The 19,467-nt window shown below is 39.3% G+C and overlaps 1 protein-coding gene across 1 annotated transcript in view; it reads left to right on the top strand.

Moving 5' to 3' along the window:
• bbox1 (butyrobetaine (gamma), 2-oxoglutarate dioxygenase (gamma-butyrobetaine hydroxylase) 1) overlaps window positions 1-19,467 on the top strand; it is a 36,381-nt gene that overhangs the window by 2,050 nt on the left and 14,864 nt on the right. Inside the window, exons 2-3 of the mRNA XM_020927364.2 lie at window positions 2,019-2,426; window positions 6,212-6,326. Of these exons, the coding sequence (XP_020783023.1) occupies window positions 2,034-2,426; window positions 6,212-6,326 (508 nt within the window). The 5' untranslated portion in view covers window positions 2,019-2,033. The remainder of the gene's footprint in view (window positions 1-2,018; window positions 2,427-6,211; window positions 6,327-19,467) is intronic.

The raw sequence follows: 19,467 nt of genomic DNA, 5'->3' as shown, positions 1-19,467 counted from the left end.
GGAAAATGAAATCAGCTTCTCCATACAACTTATAAGCAGAAGGAAGCATGAAGTGTTATAAAGTGTCTTGGTGGATGGCTTTGTGGACTTGAGAAAACACAGTGGACCAACCAATTCTGTGCCTCTCCACTCCTCCTTCACTCTCTGGGATCTTGATTTCCAAAAGATGTGCAAATGTGCTTTCATCTGAAAAGAGACTTTGGAACACTGAGCAACAGTCCAGTTCTTTTTCTCCACAGCCCAGGTCAGACTCTTCTGACATGGTTATAAGTCCCATACAGGTTCGTCTGGGCATAGTGGCTCTTGATGCACTGACTCCAGCCTCAGTCCACTCCTTATGAAGCCCACCCAAATTCTTGAATGGATTTTGTTTGAGAATCCTCTCAGGGCTGCGGTCATCCCTTTGGCTGGTGCACCTTTTCCTACCACATTCTTTTTTTTTTCCACTTAAGTTTTTATGAATATGCTTGGATACACCACTTTGTGAACAACCAGCTTCTTTAGCAATGACCTTTTGTGGCTTTCCCTGTGTAGCCCACTGGCCCAGACTGAGAGACCATTTAAAGGTTCAGGAAATGTTTGTAGATGTTTTGAGCTAATTAGCTGATTAGGCTTTGACACCATGACTTCCCAATATTCAGCTTTTTCACACTATTCTAATTTTCTGAGACTCTGAATTTTGGGCTTTCATTATCTGTAAGCCACAGTCATTAAAATGTCAAGAAATAAAGGCATGAAAACTTGACTCTTAAGTGTCATGAGTCTATATAATATATGGGTTTGACTTTCTCAAATGAGTGACAACTTTTTCATGATATTCAAATTTTTTCAGGGGGACTAGTATTTGGATGATACGGTATGGTACTTTCTGGAGGTGGCATGTCTCCATAGAAAGTAAAATCTGTCTAACATCCTGTTTAAGATGTAAAACTAGAAGAATATTTTAATTGGATTTTTTTTTTTTTTTTTTCTGCCCATTTCCCGTCAATTCTCAGTTGTGCTTTTTGGTAACTATTCACTCTTATGTTGACTGATTTATAACTGGATTAAATAATACAACTTAACAACCAGAAAAACATGTAGCACACTATGTTCTGCAGTGTCAACACAACAACTGGCCCTAATCCACCCACCATCTATTTAGGTCAAAAGCCATCTCCAACCACTTATGTAAATATACTGTAATACATATGGGTAATTGTAGTTATTGGACAGCACCAGCGTTTAGACCAAGTAGATGTCATTCTTTTCATTTTAAGGATACATTTATGTTAGTTTGTGCTGTTTGTAAATAGTAGTCTACATGCCCAAGAAACATGATTTGTTTATTGGTCTGAAATTAATTCCAGTATTTGGGCTAGTAGGTTAAAAAACAGCGTTCCCTATTAGGTATTTTGATAATCATAACCATTATCTGGACTATGCAGATTCTAAAAGACATAAGAACAGACCTTTTTATAACAAACCAGCAGCCTTATTAAATCAAAATCTCAAAAAAGAACTTTCTGATGTTCATCAACAATACAAGTCATCATTTTTTCTCTATCTAGAAGCCTTCCCTCACCATATTTCAACCTTTTTGAATGATACAGTAATTTTCTTAGAGTTGGCATGTCACTTGCATGATTTCATGGACATAGAAAGTCCATACTTCGGAACATTCTCGATCGCAGATATGTTTTATGCCATACTCTGGAATATTCTAACCAAAAAAACATTTCAGTGGAAACAACTAACAGCCCTACTCCAAGCCAAACTTAGAGTCAGGTTTGTAGAATGATGTAGATGGAAGCCCGCTCACCGTAAGGATTCCAAGGACACCAAAGTGAAAATAAAAACATGTTTTATCCTAGTCTATATTTTTGTTAAATATAGACTAGAAACTTATGTAACTAGAAAGTTACATACTACATACATACAATACAAATAAATTCTTAACTAGTCTACTACTACAATAATCATAAATTGCCGCTCTATTCTCAGTCTTGTCCCATAGCTGCCCCTGTTTGTTTTCACAGCGCCAGCACAGAACCATGTGGATGAGCAGATGCAGTCGCTTTGTCCTGCCCGCGCTTCGCAGGAGCTCCTCGAGCCTGGCTGTGCAGTGTGTGAGGGGTCGTGGTGGAGCTCCTCAGCTCTCTGTGTCCTTCAGGATGCAGCAGAGGCACGGCCAGCACACACACAGCTCTGCCTCTCTTGCCGAACCAGGCCAGAGTGTGCGCTACGTCGGGGCCCTTCACGCAGAGCGCCTCCTGCAGGTGGAGTGGGAGGAGGGCGGACACAGCCTTTACCCTTTCACATGGCTCCGGGACAACTGCCAGTGCCCCAGATGCACTCTCCAGTCTGCTCTGGCCCGCAAGCTGCTCGTGGGGGACCTAGACGTGAACATCGGGGTGGACTCTGTGGAGCTCACCTCTGACAACAAGGTACATGGTACACAGCACACAGGCAAACACTGTGGCATTGGGTGGAGGGTCAGTTATGGACTGACCGACCTACTGGCTGATTGTGGTGAAACTTAAGCGGGAATCCCTTTCATTTAAATGCACAGATTGAGAAAAGTTTCACAGCTAATACATGATAAAAAGTTGGGCGATTTGATTTGTGTAAAATGTTCAGTGTTCATCTTCTCCAACAAGTCCATAATACACCGATCCTCTGGGAGGCTTTAAAGCATTTTTGAAGTCCATATTTAACTTATCTGCTGTCACAATTGGCAGCCCCATGCAAAATAATACTGACAAAATAATACTAAAATAATAACGACCAATGGCAACTTCCCGAATAAGGTGAATAGATGGGGTTGCTAGGTGCTGAACATGTAAACATAATGAAAAAAAAAAAAAGCCCAATTCATATGACCGTGTGATAGTGCCCAGTCAAAATGCTGAAAGGTTAGTGTATCTTAATAAAAAAGGGGCTATCCTGAAATGGCGCAAGTCAAACCTCCAGGTTCATTATGAGATTTACAGAGGAACAATGCATATGTACAACTACACTTTGAGTAAAACAAGAGAGAAGTATTTTTCGGACATTATTGGTAATTGCAGTAACAACTCTCGTGTCCTGTTTGCAACAGTGAACAGATTAACAAACCCTCCAGCTCCACTGCCACTAGAACTAATTTCCACATCTAAATGTAATGAGTTTGCAGTTTTCTTTAATGACAAAGTTCAGGGCATCAAAAATGCCATCAATTCCACAACACAAATAACAAGCATGCAGCCACAGAGACACTTAGAGCTGAATCACTTTGCACCTGTAACTGACAAAACTGTTTTAGAGATCGTTACCAGTCTGAGTTCATCTACCTGCTGCCTGGACATGTTACCCACTAGATTTCTAAAGTCTGTCCTCAACAGTTTACTTTCACCACTCACTCACATAGTTAACATGTCACTTCAATCTGGAACATTCCCAAACGCATTGAAAACTGCGGTCATTAAGCCTCTCCTAAAGAAGAGCAGTCTTGATGCCACAGTACTGAACAATTTCCGACCCATCTCAAATCTGCCGTTTTTTGGCAAAGTCCTTGAAAAAGCTGTTTACCAACAGCTTACGAACTTTCTCCAAATGAACAACTCCTTTGATGTTTTCCAGTCAGGTTTTAGAGCCCACCACAGCACTGAGACTGCTCTTATCAAGGTGACAAATGACATCCGCCTGAACACTGATGCAGGCAAAGTCTCAGTCTTGATCCTGTTAGATCTGAGTGCTGCTTTTGACACTGTCGATCATGGGATCCTCTTACAGAGACTAGAGGACTGGGTGGGCATCTCTGGTACTGTACTAAACTGGTTCAAGTCCTATCTAGAAGACAGGAAGTATTTTGTTGAAATTGGAAACTGTGTCTCAGATGACATGGCCCTGACCTGTGGGGTGCCTCAGGGGTCAATCCTGGGCCCCCTGTTGTTCAATCTCTACATGCTGCCATTAGGCCAGTTAATAAGCAGCAATAACGTGTCGTACCACAATTATGCAGATGACACTCAGATCTACGTCTCTCTGGCAGCAGGAGACTATGGACCAGTGGAGTCACTTGGTCACTGCATCCAACAGATCAGTGTGTGGATGCAAAACAACTTTCTCCAGCTAAACTCTGACAAGACTGAAGTCATAGTGTTTGGTCCACAGAAACAAAGGGACAGTGTCAGCAGTCACCTCCAGTCTCTCGCTCTAAAACCTTCAAATCAGGCAAGAAATCTAGGGGTAATAATGGACTCAGACTTGAACTTTAACAGTCACATTAAATCAATAACATCTGCAGCCTTTTACCATCTAAAAAACATAGCAAAAATCAAAGGTTTACTGTCTAAAGCAGACTTGGAGAAACTTATCCATGCGTTTGTCTCCAGTAGATTAGACTACTGTAATGGTCTGCTCACTGGTCTCTCCAAACGAGCTGTGAGACAGCTGCAGAACATCCAGAACGCTGCAGCTCGGGTCCTTACTCGAACTAGGAAGTACGAGCACATAAGTCCTGTGCTCAGGTCTCTGCACTGGCTTCCTGTGCCTCAGAGAATAGACTTTAAAGCAGCTCTACTTGTGTACAAGTCTCTCCATGGCCGAGCACCAAAGTACATCTGTGACATGTTAGTGTCATATGAACCATCTCGCACTCTGAGGACCTCAGGGACCGGCCTCCTGCTGGTGCCCAGAGTCAGAACTAAACAAGGGGAGTCAGCGTTTCAGGTTCATGCAGCTAAAACCTGGAACAGTCTTCCTGAACATGTGAGACAGGCCTCTTCTGTGACGCTGTTTAAATCCAGACTCAAAACATTTCTGTTTAACTGTGCATATAACTGAAAGGTTTTCATTCCGCACTCTTCTCTCCAATTTATGTCTCTCTTTTTTAATTTTAATCTTCATGATTATTTATGTTTTGATTTGTTTTTATTATGATTTTAATGTATTTCTGTAAAGCACTTTGAATTACTTTGTGTACGAATTGTGCTATACAAATAAACTTGCCTTGCCTTGCCTTGCCTTGAATATGAAATATAGGCCATAAGGAACATTTATACTCCACAATTGTATGAGGATAAAGTCTTTATAATATTAAACATATTTGTACCACCATAGTCTGAACAAAATATATTCCTCCAGTCCCCCAGTCTTTAGGAGTACCTAGCTGGAGCTACTTACTGTAGACAGTTTTAGGTTAATGGAGAAGCTTGAGCACCAGTGTGACATATGGTAGGTAGGTGGAGCTTCCTTCCTGGTACAGACTGTGCCCAGACTCAACTTTCATTCATAAACGTTGTGTAGGTTTTACTATCACCCAAGGTGACTGTTTAAATGTCCAATAAATTTCATAGGCTTCCCTAACATACTCGTGCACCACTTAGGCTGGCTTTTACAATCCACGGGATGGTCATAACTGGCACTTCAGTGTGCTCAGCTTTCATTTTACTGTTTAGGAAATGAATACTTGGTTATATTCAGATTTGAATAAGTATCTGAGGCTATTATAATGTACAGTATGTAGACATCTATTAGTAATCCAAGCTCATGAATTATGTGGCTGTATGGGAGAAATGTGTGTTGTCTGTTGAAGATGGATGTGTACAGGCTTATTGGCTGTTAAAGATGGGTGTGTTTGGCATCATAAAAAATTGCCCAAACAAGTCAGGAATAATGAGCTCCCTTTAATGTGTGTTATGGAAAATAAGTGTTAGACTGCAGAGTCTCTGCCTCTCTAGGACTCTTTAGGACGAGCCAGAAGGATTTATTTACTATCAGTCCAGGGCCCAGTGAAGTTGAATACTCAACACTGCACGTTAATATTGGCTCTTCAAGCCTGACTCTGCTTCCACACAAGGAAAGACAAGCTGGCTGAGATAAAATGAGAAAAACATAGCATACCACTTGTACTGCATAAGAGTTGACCAAGGAAACTGATAATGTTAAAGAAGGACATATTCTGTAATAGCTGGATGATGCTAGAGCTACTGAGATAACTACTGAGAAATGTGAACAATGAACTGGAGGTGTCCTTGCTAACACTATGCAGGGAATGCAAAATTCCACAGCAATGTGGGTTGATACTTACATTTGTCTTAATGCATGAGAAGATTCAGGATTATGTGTTGTCCTGTATTTAAAAGTAAAACAGAACAAGGTAATTGGGTTTTAGTAAAATGATTACATGTTGGCTGTTGTACATTCTGGCCTTTAATGTGCCTCTGACCACATGCACCTCTCCCCTCAGGTGTCAGTGGTGTGGCAGGACCAGCACTCCAGTGTGTTTGACTGTGACTGGCTGAAGAGGCGCTGTTTCTCTGCTGCTGCGAGACGAGCTGTGCAGGAGGAGCTCTTCCTCAACGGTCTGTCCCATCTGAGCCCACACCCTCTGTGCACATAACTGTACACACAATTGTACACACAACTGTACACACAACTGTGCACCAAAACACTCAGGTAATCAACTTTAATAAGAGCATTATTGCTTTACATGTCAACCCAAGTCCTTGCATCATTTTTACTTAAAGAGGAGGTATTACACTTCTGACTTCCACGTCAGAAAATCTCTAAAGATTACTGAGACGTGCGTGAATCAGTCTACATACAGTGAGCGGGGAAATGAGAAGGGGAAACAATTACAACATAGAAAGTTATTTTTGCAGAATAGGTCTGCTTTAAAATATTCTATGCTTTGTTGTCTAGGTTTATGAAATAATTGTGTGAAAAGAGGGAGAGACATTCCTGTAACTGTCTGAGCTGGGATTCAATCAAAAAAGTTCACTAGAGCAGAAGGTGCACATGACCTAACAATCAGATGTCCTGCAGTGTGCCAGCTCTTCCATACAACGTGAGAACATCATATCATCATAGCACAGTAGGATGGTCACATGATTTTTACTGCCAATACAGCAGCCAATATTTATTGACATATTTTTTTTTTATATTGACATGCATTAATATACAAATACAGGCAAGTCCCACAATGCTGTAAAATTTCTTTTGCAATGTATTACTGTCCTGAATGGAGAGGGTGAGACAGGCTGCAAGCCTTTATGCTGACTCTGTTCCTTCAGATGAAATGCTGGCAGGTCTAGGAACATTCATGTGTGCATGGTGATGTGCTTCATTTGTGTGGTGTAGAATACAGTACATTGTAGTAGCCAGAGAGTTGAAAGAAGAGTATTATATCTCTCTTGATGTAGACCAAGATAATGAGGAGCAGTGAGTGCCCTGTGAACTATCAGTATGAGTATACCAAGTTTGCTGGGTATTGGCCAGCTTGCAAAATTGAAGAGTAACACAGTTGTTGTTAAATGAATAAATTCATCTTAAGTGAAATGCTTCTTTTTGTCCTGAATTTGAAGTATGACAACTTGTTTCTTTCACTTCTGCATGGAGAATAGTGTACAGGCTGAGATGATACTTGATGGATGCGTTGCCAAATCATTTGCAAAGTTTATTTTTGATGATACAATATTTTGAATCTTGTGTTTTAGAAGTTTGAATATAAAAATCTTGTTAACCAGATCATAGACCCATTGGAGGCGTATTTCCATCGATTTTTACAGGCAGTTTTCATTGAAATTCCATGTTGCAGTCTTTAAAATCAATCATATTGTTCTTCCGTAACTGTTCCTGGGAAAAGCAGTGATTTAATCTTTTCTTTCCACACATTTGTCATGATCACATCACTTCTGTTAAAGTGGAGCGTGGTGATTTTCCAGCACATTAACAATAGTCCCGGCTGCTTTATGGTGTGCCAGACAGCAGAAGGTCGGCCTAGAACAAGGTAAGGCACTCAGGAGGGAGGGGAGGGAGGGGGGGCTGACGAGGTCCTGCAGGAGCCACGGGTCTGCGCGGCTCCGCTCTCATTAACAGAGCAGTGCCAGGGCTCTGCCGGAGAGAAGGAAGAGAGGAGGAGAGAGGGGATGGAAAGTATGGAATATGACTGCAGTGTGTTCCAGCTCCGGGGAGAGGAAACACGATATGGAAAAACGTTTATATCGACTGACTACAGACAGGCTTCCTTTTTCTAACTCAAAGTTTGCTTCAGTCATTAACAAACACATTTTCAATTTGGGCACTTGGTGGTAATGTTTGAACACATATTTTTAAAGTAGACCTAATATGCATAATCGACTTTTCAGAGCTTTTAAACAGATTATAGTTGTTTGCCCTTCTCATTTAACCTCTCAAAGTTTTATTTAAAGTGATTCATGCATGAGCAATCTTTAATTGCTTATAATTTGCTCCCATTGGGCACCGCAGTTTTCTAACACTGAAGTCTGTGTACTTGTTTCTTTTATTAAATCGTTTTAGATGAATAGTGTGATTTAAAATGTGCAAATTCTAACATAATGATCCATGGGTCATAGATTATAATTACATAGCAGACACAAACACAGTATGTCTTCTTAAGAGTGTGACTGTGAATTTTTGAATATTAAGTTTATAATTCAAGCTAAGTAACAAGGTCCATTGACTGGAAGTTGTGTAAAATGTACTAATTTATAAGAGAAAAGTTGGTTGATAGAGCTTTGTACTAGGTCTAAAGCAGAACAAAACTAGGAAAAAGCCAGAGCCTTCCTTTTTAATGTATCATATACTGATTTATATCTGAATACCTGAAGGAGTAAATAAAAAAGAGAAAAATTAATTAAAAAAACGAAAAAGCCAGAGCCAGATCAAAATGAGTAATAAAACCAGACTGGCTGAAGACCCAGAACACACCTGTGCACCATAGTTTGAGAATCACTGGTCTAGCCCTTATCCCTGAGTGTAGCTTCCATCATGTTATCTCAGTGAAGCGTGCGCTAGTTTGTCTGCACCTTGGTTTTAACAGCAGAGCTGGACTTGTAAAGGGTGCAGATCAGTGAGGAGTGGTGTGCACGAGGCGTCTCAGACACGTTTTTATGGGATGTCCTAATATTCCCAGATCTGCCGTTATCATCCTGCCTTATTATTAGAAACAGGATTATGTGACACGGATTCAAATGATGTAGTTGTGCAGCAGTAAAAGGAGTGTTTCTCAGACTGTGGTACACGAGCTACTTCAAGTGCCGCACAGAAGAACCCAGAACTTTTAGAGTTTACTTAATTTAGAGGAACTTTAATTTATTTTACCCCCCTCATTTGCGAAAACCACTAGCAATACCAGCTTGTATCTGCCCTTTTCTGGCATGAGTGTTGTCACATACAATCAATACTAAACCTAATGTCAAAACAAGATACTCATTTGAGTAGGTATCGATAAAAGTAAAAAATCACATTAATAAGACAAAATGTGAACTTTCCTGAACAGCTTTAGTGTAATTTTGAGCATAGAACAAATATTAAAATCTCCTGATAATATAAAGAAAATATTATTATTTTAGTAAGAAAATATTAATACATTCTATTACTAAACAGGAGCATGTGTTATCGTCATTGTGTATAGAGTATTGAGTCAATTCCTTCGTTTCAACATTTTTGCATCGTGACAGCATTATTTGGAGCTTGGCACAGCTGAAGTCCAAAACTCCCCAAAATGCTACAGATCAAAACACTGTGATTTGTCCATATCTTCATATTTTGGTCAGCGTGTTTTTTTTTTTAAATGTACTTTATGTTAAATAAAACACGATAATGATTTTTAAAAATGTGCACAAGGTATCCAGAACAACGCACGTTTCAGAGACCGCAGCCCTGAGAAAAAGGTTTTGGAGTGACATGAGGTGAGATAGTTTGGACAAGTACAGTGGATGGATTCTGTACAAGTCGTAACTAAATGAAGTATGCATGTTGTGGCCTTGCAATTTGCTGAAGTCAGTTTGAATTTGAGAGCCGTGCAGACCATATGGAAAAGCCATTTGGAGCTGGTCGGAACTCTGGAGTGGTGCTTGTTCTGCTTAACACTGGCCCTCTGTAAAGTCACTGTTTCCTCCACCCTGTAGGCCACTGGATCAGCACCACCAACAACGTGTTTTTACATTTTATTCAACTTAAGTAAGGCTGTCAGGGTTAATCCTAATTTGTTTTAGGACATGTGGTAATATGATGGAATATTAGTGTAAAGTGCTTTTGAGTGTGTTGAGGTATATAAACTGAAGTTATTAGTGCAATATGCAACTTTTTGGTGGGAGGTCCGTCACCTGCTTGTTTCTATGGATAAATCATTGCTCTGTCTGGAATAAAATTAAACAGCTCTACTGTACACTTAGGAAATTACAGGTGGCTTTATAGCTCAACAAGCGCAGTCAGAAATAGCAACCTGGTCCTCCATGAGGCATCGGTGGGGGCAGTTCATCACCACAGAAGCAGCTTATGAGGAGCCCAGCCCATATTACATGATCGTTATATTCACAATGCAATGTGTGTCTGTACAGGCCCATGAACATTTGTGTGATATTGGTCACACATGAGAATGTCTGTGTTTACTAGCGTGTAACCAAAATGTCATTTTTCATGAGTTGTGTATATGTTAGTTGTGTGACTGTAGATTAGTTTGTTGTGTATCACCAGAAAAAGAAGAAATGGAAATTATTTATGTTCCTATTAGAATTTTAACAGTATACAAGAGAAAGGAACTGTTATAATCAGTGATTGTCTCGAAAACTTTATATTTTACTATACAAATGCATAGAATTATAAATAGATAATAATTTTTCTGTGATTTTGAGACCTCTCCTGTTGCTCTAGCTTGATCCTTCGATATTTATTGATATTTATTGATATTTGACCTTTGTTACCTTGACCTTCAAGTGACCTTGACCAGTTTCAAGCTGTAACATCCAGTGTTATGTAACACCCCGGTTATGTGTGTGCCAACTTGTGTGATGATTGGGTGAATATTTTAGCCCGCAAATGGTTCAGAAATTGCGAAAAATTGCTTATCCTTTATAATGGCGTGATCTTTCAATTGACCCATGTGACCTCAAAAGACCTCGGATCATCACCAAATGTTTTTTGCGGCATCTGGCGCAGGGTCTTGACCCACGTGCCAAATTTGGTGACAGTCGATCCATAAACGGCGGAATTACTTATGAAACTACTACACAAAGTACCATGTTTGTCAAGTTTCTGTGTACAGTTTTGTATCATGTTTTTATACATGAACTGAATTGTCCTTTGGGATTAATAAAGTCGTTGATTGATTGATTGATTGATTTATATATAGAGAATTGTCATATGGGAGCATGGGTGACTCAGAGCATTGCACAGAATCTTACAGTTAACCTTAAGGAGGGTTCAAACAGGGCCCTGGAGAGATTGTAAAATTACTTAAACAGGCATCTAAACCTCCTCAGATATGTTTGTATCCTTTTGGGTCATTTCTTGTTCAGGCCTAGCGAAAATTATGTAGTCCACTTTAAAACCTGGTTTAGTCCTGGATTAGACCTGGAATAGTCCTTTTATAGAATCTGGTGGTACTGATAAACCAATCTTTTCTTTTGTGGCACTTGATGTGAAAAGTTTGAGAGGATTTTATTTGGCAACAGCAGAAAGGAGAAGTCTGTGTTAGCTGAAGATTTGATATTATTGTTGTTTTATATGTAAAAATTTAACTCATGACTCACAAGTTTAATCTGTGGTTATATAAATGCATTGCTTTTTATTTTATGTATTTATTTTACAAAACATATTCAAACTTTTAGAATAGTTAGTCTTGTAAAAGGGAACTCCTCAGAAACTACCTTAGCTTTTAAAAAGGGCCCCGGACATACGAAAATAAAATACATAGTTACGAGTTTATCTTACACCATTGCCCTATACAGCCCCCTACAGTCCCCCCCCTTTTTTTTTTTACACACGTTTGGCATTCGTCAGGCTAGGACCTCACAGCATTACGATTCGTTCGCTCGATGATAGGCGGGTACATTTTTATTTAACCAATCACTGCTATTTGGGTGTGACATATGTAATGTGCCAAATCTCATGGGAAGAAGAGCAATAACATCTTTTCTCTTGATAAAATTCACCAAACATTCTCTTTGTTCCGGCTTTAAATCCTCGATCTCGGGAATCGTTGCCAACACAGAATGTTTGTCTTCGTCTACATCCATCTCGACCGCTTTGTTTACTGTTGTGCTTGAGTTTCACAGCTCTTCACTGATTGGCCGAGGCGCGGTCTACAGCTTCTTGCAAACTGTCTAGTGAATTCTGATTCCTGACCTAGTCGCTGGAGAGGAACCACAATCATACATTTTTTGTAACGCATCACGCACTATTCATGATATTTAATTACATACATATTTGTACAGGATTATTTGAGATATAGTCATTCTAACTATATACTATACTATTAACTTTGGGGTTATGAGTGAATAAAATGTAGCAACACTTTTTTTTTATACATTTCTTAAATATTTTTAAAGATTAAGATTGTTTTTTTATTCATGTCAATTTCATTCCAAATGTCCTTTGCGTGTTATGCTAAAACGTGCAAATTTTAGTTTATGCTTTTCGCCCATTAGAAGTTGTTTTCTTCTGGTTTTGTGCTGTGGTAAGTATGCAGTGTTATGGAAAAGAGTTGGCAGAGTCTTTCATTGTGTGTGTTTACTACATTATATATTGTTTCCTAGTACTTTCTTCCATTACTTTTTTCCACTGCAGTTGTTGTCTGGTGAGCACAGTTTGACTCAGATACTTTGCTTTTGCCACAACCCTTTCTTAGTCAACAAACCGATCTGTGACATGTCTTCAGTCGACTATTAGTCTTTCCCATCGCTTGAAGCAGTCGTCCTCCTTGCTCTTGAATTCAGTGCTAGTGCATTTTATGTGTCTTATCGTAATTGTCATTAGTGATGTTACATGTTTATCTCCCGTCTCTTATCTCTCTGTTGTAAATCCAGGTTCACTGATAACCGTGGCCCCTTTGCTGCTCCAGAGGTTGGCGGTGTTGGCGGTGTTGGCAGCGCTCTGTGGACCTCTTTGTCACAACGCTGTCGTGATGTGTAATATTACCGCACATGTTTACTCTGCGTGTGATAAGGCCGTCACTCATTCACTTTGTCATGCCCTCATTCCCTTTTTGAACTATGACACATATTCAGCCTCCAGCGCCACTCTGTCACAGGAGGAATCAGCATACAACTGTATAAGACGCCGTGTAGCTTTTCAGAATCATTTGTATTAGTTGGGGCTGGTCTCCTTCAACCTAGGATTAAGGCTGCCACACATTACAGAATTTTTCGATCTTAAACGATTTTTAAATGTGCGACAAAAAGCACACACTAGGACTGCTTGATTATAGAAAAAAATCATTATCACGATTATTTTGGCCAATATTGAAATCACAATTATTCAAATGATTATTTTTTTAGTTACATGATGCATTGATTCAGCATTTCTCAACTTATAACTTATACAAAATAAATATAATCTACAAATATGTACCATAGAGCAGTTTTGGGATACTTATTTATATAAAATTATTCCAAAATAAACTGTTGCGCTTTAATCGTTTCAACTTGATTATATGGTCTTGGAAATCGTTTGACACACAAATTGAAATCGCCATCAAAATTCAATTAACTGCACAGCCTGAGCACACACCACAGACACGAGGAGAATCTTATGAGATTTTAAATCTCCGATTGCAAAGATAGCTGTGGGATATGGCTGCGGACCACTGGCTACACAGTTGTTAGCCCACCTTGCATCACCTGTTTCCTGTCTACAGTAAAACCACTCGCTTTGAGACTCTTGAAGTGTTCAAAAGATCAGAGTTCTGCACTTCTAGTTTAGATACAAGTCAAAACTGTGTTATTTTTTTGAAATGTGGTGCAATACGTCTGATAAATTATTTTTAATGCACAGAAGGTAGTGATACGGGAAGTAGAGTCACTATGACTAACGTGTAGCCCTGTAGCCACCTCGATCCGCGTGCTGTATGGATATAAACAGACACTCGTGAGGAACTACTCTTGCCTTTTTACTTTAAAAGAACACTTCAAACTGGATCAATAGTGCTGTTTTGTGAACTGGTTGTCATTATTTGCGGAGGACAAATTCTATGGATAATGTGGATGCTGCAGTTTATATTTAACTTTTTGCTATTTCCTGAGTTTGTATGTTGTGCCTCTGTGTCTGTCACTCTTCTGCCCCTTATTGGCTGTTACCATATGGTTATGATATGACAGAGCAGCTCAGAGTTACACCACACATGAGGAGCGCAGCGGCTACAAAATTGCATTTGAAGACAAAAAGTTGGGTCGCGCTTCTCCGAACTCGAGGAGAAGCAAATCACAGCCAAAATCGGGCAAATTTTCTTGTAGTGTGTAGTGGTCTTTAGAAAAAATTTTGTTGATCTATTTATTGATCTATTTATGTCTTATTTGACATAAGACATAAATTAAATAAATGTATGTACAGTCAGTAAAAAACAAATAGTATAGTAATAGTGACATAAATTCAGTATATCAGTTATGTACAGGTAAGATAAGAGGTTGTCAGGAAAGATAATATGATGATTGACAGAAACACAGGCTTATCTGTTATGTAAAGGTGAGTGGTACATCTATATGGAGTAAAGGTAAATAACATTTGCTTGCACTTTTACAATCTTACAGCCCAACAGGTCAAAGCACTAAGGCTAATAAACTGTTGTAGTGCCGAGTGATTCATAAAAGCCTGGCTGTCTGTTACCTGTGCAGTCGTTGGTGGTTTATTAAACGTCCCCTGTCCCGAGGGCTGCACAGTGGAGACAAAGCTCCACGCCGGTGGTCTAAGTGAGGAATGGCACAGTGTGATCTAATATCCACTAATGGCCCTGATCACCACACTGAGGGACTCCCACCGCAGTGTGAAAGAGACAGCTGTTACTCGGAGCTCAGGCCGGAGGAGCAGACCCACTAATGGAGCTTTTTAGGGTTATAAAAATTAGTACATAGATAATATTGATGCTAATATTAGTACGTTTGAGAAGGCATCAAAATTAAGTATGTAACAATAACTAAAATATTGTGAAATCGTGTCATCAAAAGTCTCACAGTAGTATCACAAACTGTCACAAAATATTGAGAACTACATATGGGGAACTACATATCCCATTTCACTGCAGACAACATGAAGAAATATGTTTTTTTTTACTTGAATTCTTGGGATTATGACAGTATTAATTCGCACCAAAATCTCAAATGTATTTCAAAAGCAAAAGAATTTGAACTACATTTCCCAAAAAAGCAAAATAATTTAACTACATATCCCATGATTCATTTCAGTGCAGACAACATGAAGGAATATGTTTTTTTACTTGAATTCTTGAGATTATGACAGTAAGAATTTGTACCAAAATCTCATCAGGGTATTTCAAAATCACAAAAGTCCTATCTACAATTATATTAGCCTTTCCAAAATATCGCTATAAATATCGTACCGTGAGATGCATTGTGATAATATTGTACAGAGACATTTGGATATCGTTACATCCCTAATCAATAAAAGGATTAGGGATATAATGATAGGTAGTCACACCGAACTGTAAGTTGCACTTTTTGGGGAAATGTATTTTATAAAATCAGAAACCAGGAGACGATATTTCATCTTGAAAATCAAGTTCTAGTAAAAACAACAGAGCAGAGAACAACAGACTGAATAGATGTTAATATGTTAACGTAACATATTAACCGTTCTGCAGATAATTATAACATAAACAACAGAACATAAGTTTACCAAACTCACAATCTCACTCCAAATCACTAAATCCATTGAATTCTTCATCCTCGGTGTCACTTCTCCGTGACCTCCAGAGATAAACCATAGATTAAGATGTAAACGGAGCGCTGCTTCCTCTTCTGTGTAGCTGTCATCAGACTCAGCATCAGTTCCAGTTAGAATTATTCTGGCCTTTCTGAATCCCGACAGGATGGTTACGGTTGTCATTGAAGTTCAGGCTTTGTCGATTCATCCAGTAACTTCCAGGAAAGTTTCATGGCACACCCGCCCGGTTCCCGTGAAGCTGTGTTCTCCATCCCCACTTTCCACCAGTCCCTCACAAGTTTCTCGCTCACTCCATACTTTCTTTTTACTGCTCGATTACCGTTTTTGGCTGCAGAGTTCATTATTTGTAGCAGGACAGCGGGCTATTTCTACAGGAGGCGCAGTAGAGTGCGAAGTGACAGTGGTACTGGAGTAATAGTAGTAGATACTGACACATAAGCCTAGAGCCTCTCGCGGCTGTCTGAAAATTGTAATTTATAAGTCGCACTGGAGTATAAGTCACAGGAAACACCCAAACCATGAAAAAAAGTGCGACTTATAGTCTGAAAAATACGGTAACATAAATAGGAATGTATTTGACTTTTCCCAAATAGTAGTAGTTTAGAATGGTCTTAATCTACAGCCACATTAGTCATAAACCACATGTTTTGAGTTTTAACCATTGTCGTATTAAAATCTGTATTCAATATGGAGCCTTGAAATGTTAGTACTGTGAAAATACTTCTACCTTTCAACAAACTAAAGTGCAACATGACCTTTTCTTTGCTATGTGTACCTATGCTTTGTCACTGAGTCTTTGGTTAGGGCTTCTTGTCACTCAATCTCAGCAAATCAACTCTCAGAAGAAGTTGGATCTTATAGTGGTGTCTTGTAACAAACTATTCAAACCTTTATGCAAAACTGTCGATTTGGGATGCAACGATATCCAAATCTCTCGATACAATATTTTCACAATATATACGTCACACTATGATATTTATTGCAACATTTTGGAACTTTATATTAGGAAGGAATATTATTTGGACACAGTAGCTCACACATCACAAGACAATTTTGTGGAGGCTAACACAATTGTGAATGTGTTACTTTTCTCTCATCATAATCCAATTAATTAAGATTTTAAAGTGCTTAATAACAGTTATTTCAGCGTTTAAATTGGATTGAAACAGGGCAAAGTATCATGGTCTATGTAGTTCTTTCTGCTTTTTAGCTGTTACTGCACCATAACAATAAATGCGAGTGATGAAACTTAGAATTTGTTATATTGTGATGGCCTGTGATATTAATGTGAGACTTTTGGTTTTGGTTTCGGTTATTGCAACATTCCTACTGTCGATGCAGGTGTATGTTAACCAGGCTGGTCCCACCTTGTGCCTCCTCTCAATTTCATTTCTCTCCAGTGACTCGGTCAGGAATTGGAATACAGTAGACGGTTTACAAGAACCCTGGAAGTTGTAGACCGCGCACTGGCCAATCAGCAAAGAGCTGTGAAGCCATGACTGGGTCCCTTTTGTGGTACAGCACAACAGTAAACAAAGTGGTCAAGATGGATGTAGACAAAGAAAGACATTCTGTGTTGGCAGCAATTCCTGAGCTCGAGGATTTAAAGCTGGAACAAAGAAAATGGGGAAAGACGTTATTGCCCTTCTTCCTTTGAGAAAAGCTTAATATACCAGTTAGCCCCTTTAGCGGTGCATTACATACATCATGACCAAATAGCAGCAATTGGTTACATAAAAAATACCTGCCTACCATCGAATGAACAGATCCTAATGCTGTGAGGTCAGACGGTTTCTGTGAAGTGAAACCGGCTGATGAATCAGGCTAGGAGTATGTCTAAGGGATAGAAATAGTCAGAGAAAGTTGAAACAATGTTGTTAACAGCAGCTTATTTGAAAAGATCATTTGACCATACACCCATTTATAAAATAAAACCATAACTAAAACCCTAACTAAAACCAAACTGTCAAATCGAAATCACAATTTGAATGGTCACAATTCACAAATGGTGAAGGTTGCAACTTGTGAGCTACCATAATTTCCTCCACAAACAACAAAACATCCTGTCAAATTCAGCATAAGAACAGCTCACCCTGTAGTTTAGATCTATACAGACATGTTATGAAATATGATTCCGTATTAGTTTGTATTTTTGTATATTTCAGACTTGCTGTCAAATGTCCTGGAACAGAAACCTTTTATTAAAACATAAAATCGCAAATCTGTTTGGAGGAAGAAATTAAGCAAAGGGTCCCAGTGATGTACAGAAACCCAATGAGCAGAAAGGTTTGTCTTCGCCTGCAGCTGTCTCTATTGTTTTGTCCACCATTCAGTGTGTCCTGTCCCCTGTCTCGCGTCCACGCCAAGCCTGTGTCCGCTCCATTGAAGGTGTCCCCGGTGGCTGTCTCTCCTCAGCTCGGCGCAGTGTCTCAGTGATGGAGATGTGCTTTAGGCTGTCAGCTCCACACTGCCAGAGCTCCAGAGAAAAGGCTTCTTCCTCAAGACATCACTCACGGTTTCCTCACCCACTCAACCAGCCCCGCTCCTTCTGCGTCTTCATCAGGGCAGCGTAACCTTTGCACAGACATTTGGGGAGCAAGAAAGTTCATTTATTTAGTCACAAAGTCTTAATAGTGTTGTTGCGATACAAACATTTCAAACTCTATTTCAGTAATAAGGAAAGGTTTGATACTCAGTTCAACACCACAGTGTGAATTAAAATAGGTGTAGGTTTCAACATGGTGATAAATGACTGTTGTTGCAGTTATTAAGAAATTAATTAATATATCTTTTATAATGGGGAACTCAAAATGTTGTGCATGACAAGAGCTAAAACTAATGAATATGCTTAAAAATGCATTTGATTTTAGCATGAAATCAAAGTATAAGTAAGTAAGTAAATCAAAGAGCATTCTAAAACAAACTTAGTTATACTCAAGCATAAGTGACTGTAAAAGTAATTGTAGAAATAATTGTCTGGGTGTAACATGATTTATAATTTGAAGTAATTGTATTTGGAGGGACTAAATCTGGTCTGTAATTACACGTTATAGCAAAGCTCATTTCCATCTGGCAGGTAATATATTAAAATGAGAAAAACTAAATCATATCTGAAAGAGCGGTGCAAGAAACACAAATGTTCAAATCATTTATTTTTGTCTCCATAAAGCTTTTGTCACTTATAGACTTGTAGTTTCACACTGCTAGGTTGATGTAATGAAGCGTTCGACCCAGTGCTCTTGGGCTGGTGTGAACCCAGCGGGTGCTCTCTGAGCAGGGCCAGAGTGGTGTGAAAGCTGCCGACCTCAGACTTACCTGAGCAGTTCCCACTACAAGTAAGAGTGGTCAGAATTGGATCAAAGCAGCACTGGAGCACTTAAATTGCATGAATTGGTGTTGCAGAGCTGGTCTGTTTGCAACCTGCGTGTAACAAGAAAAAGTGACAAAAAGCACCACCAGAGAAGCTTTTCCACAGGGCTCTGTTTGCACGTAGTCATGGAAATAAGATGTCATGGTCAGTGGCTCATGGTGTGGTGTGTGAACAAGGACAGTGAAATAAACATAATTAAATTGTTTACATAGTGTGCCCTGGACCTGCTTTCTTTTGATACTAATTGATACTAAGGCCCCGTCCACACTAGTACGTATTTGAATTGTTTTCGTTGCAGATCCAGTGTTCATCCACACTAATCCGATTGAAAATGGCTCCAGAGACGGAAAGATACGCGATACGCAATAGAAGCACAGAACAGACTCACCATCAGCAGAACACCCCTCTGTCACAGAAAGAACATATATAATCCA

This window comes from Boleophthalmus pectinirostris, unplaced genomic scaffold, assembly GCF_026225935.1.
Source record: "Boleophthalmus pectinirostris isolate CB_2022bp ecotype Guang Dong unplaced genomic scaffold, ASM2622593v1 HiC_scaffold_19, whole genome shotgun sequence".
Classification (NCBI taxonomy): Eukaryota; Metazoa; Chordata; class Actinopteri; order Gobiiformes; family Gobiidae; genus Boleophthalmus; species Boleophthalmus pectinirostris.
The sequence above is the reverse complement of the archived record's forward strand: the minus strand, read 5'-3'. Positions and strand labels throughout refer to the sequence as shown.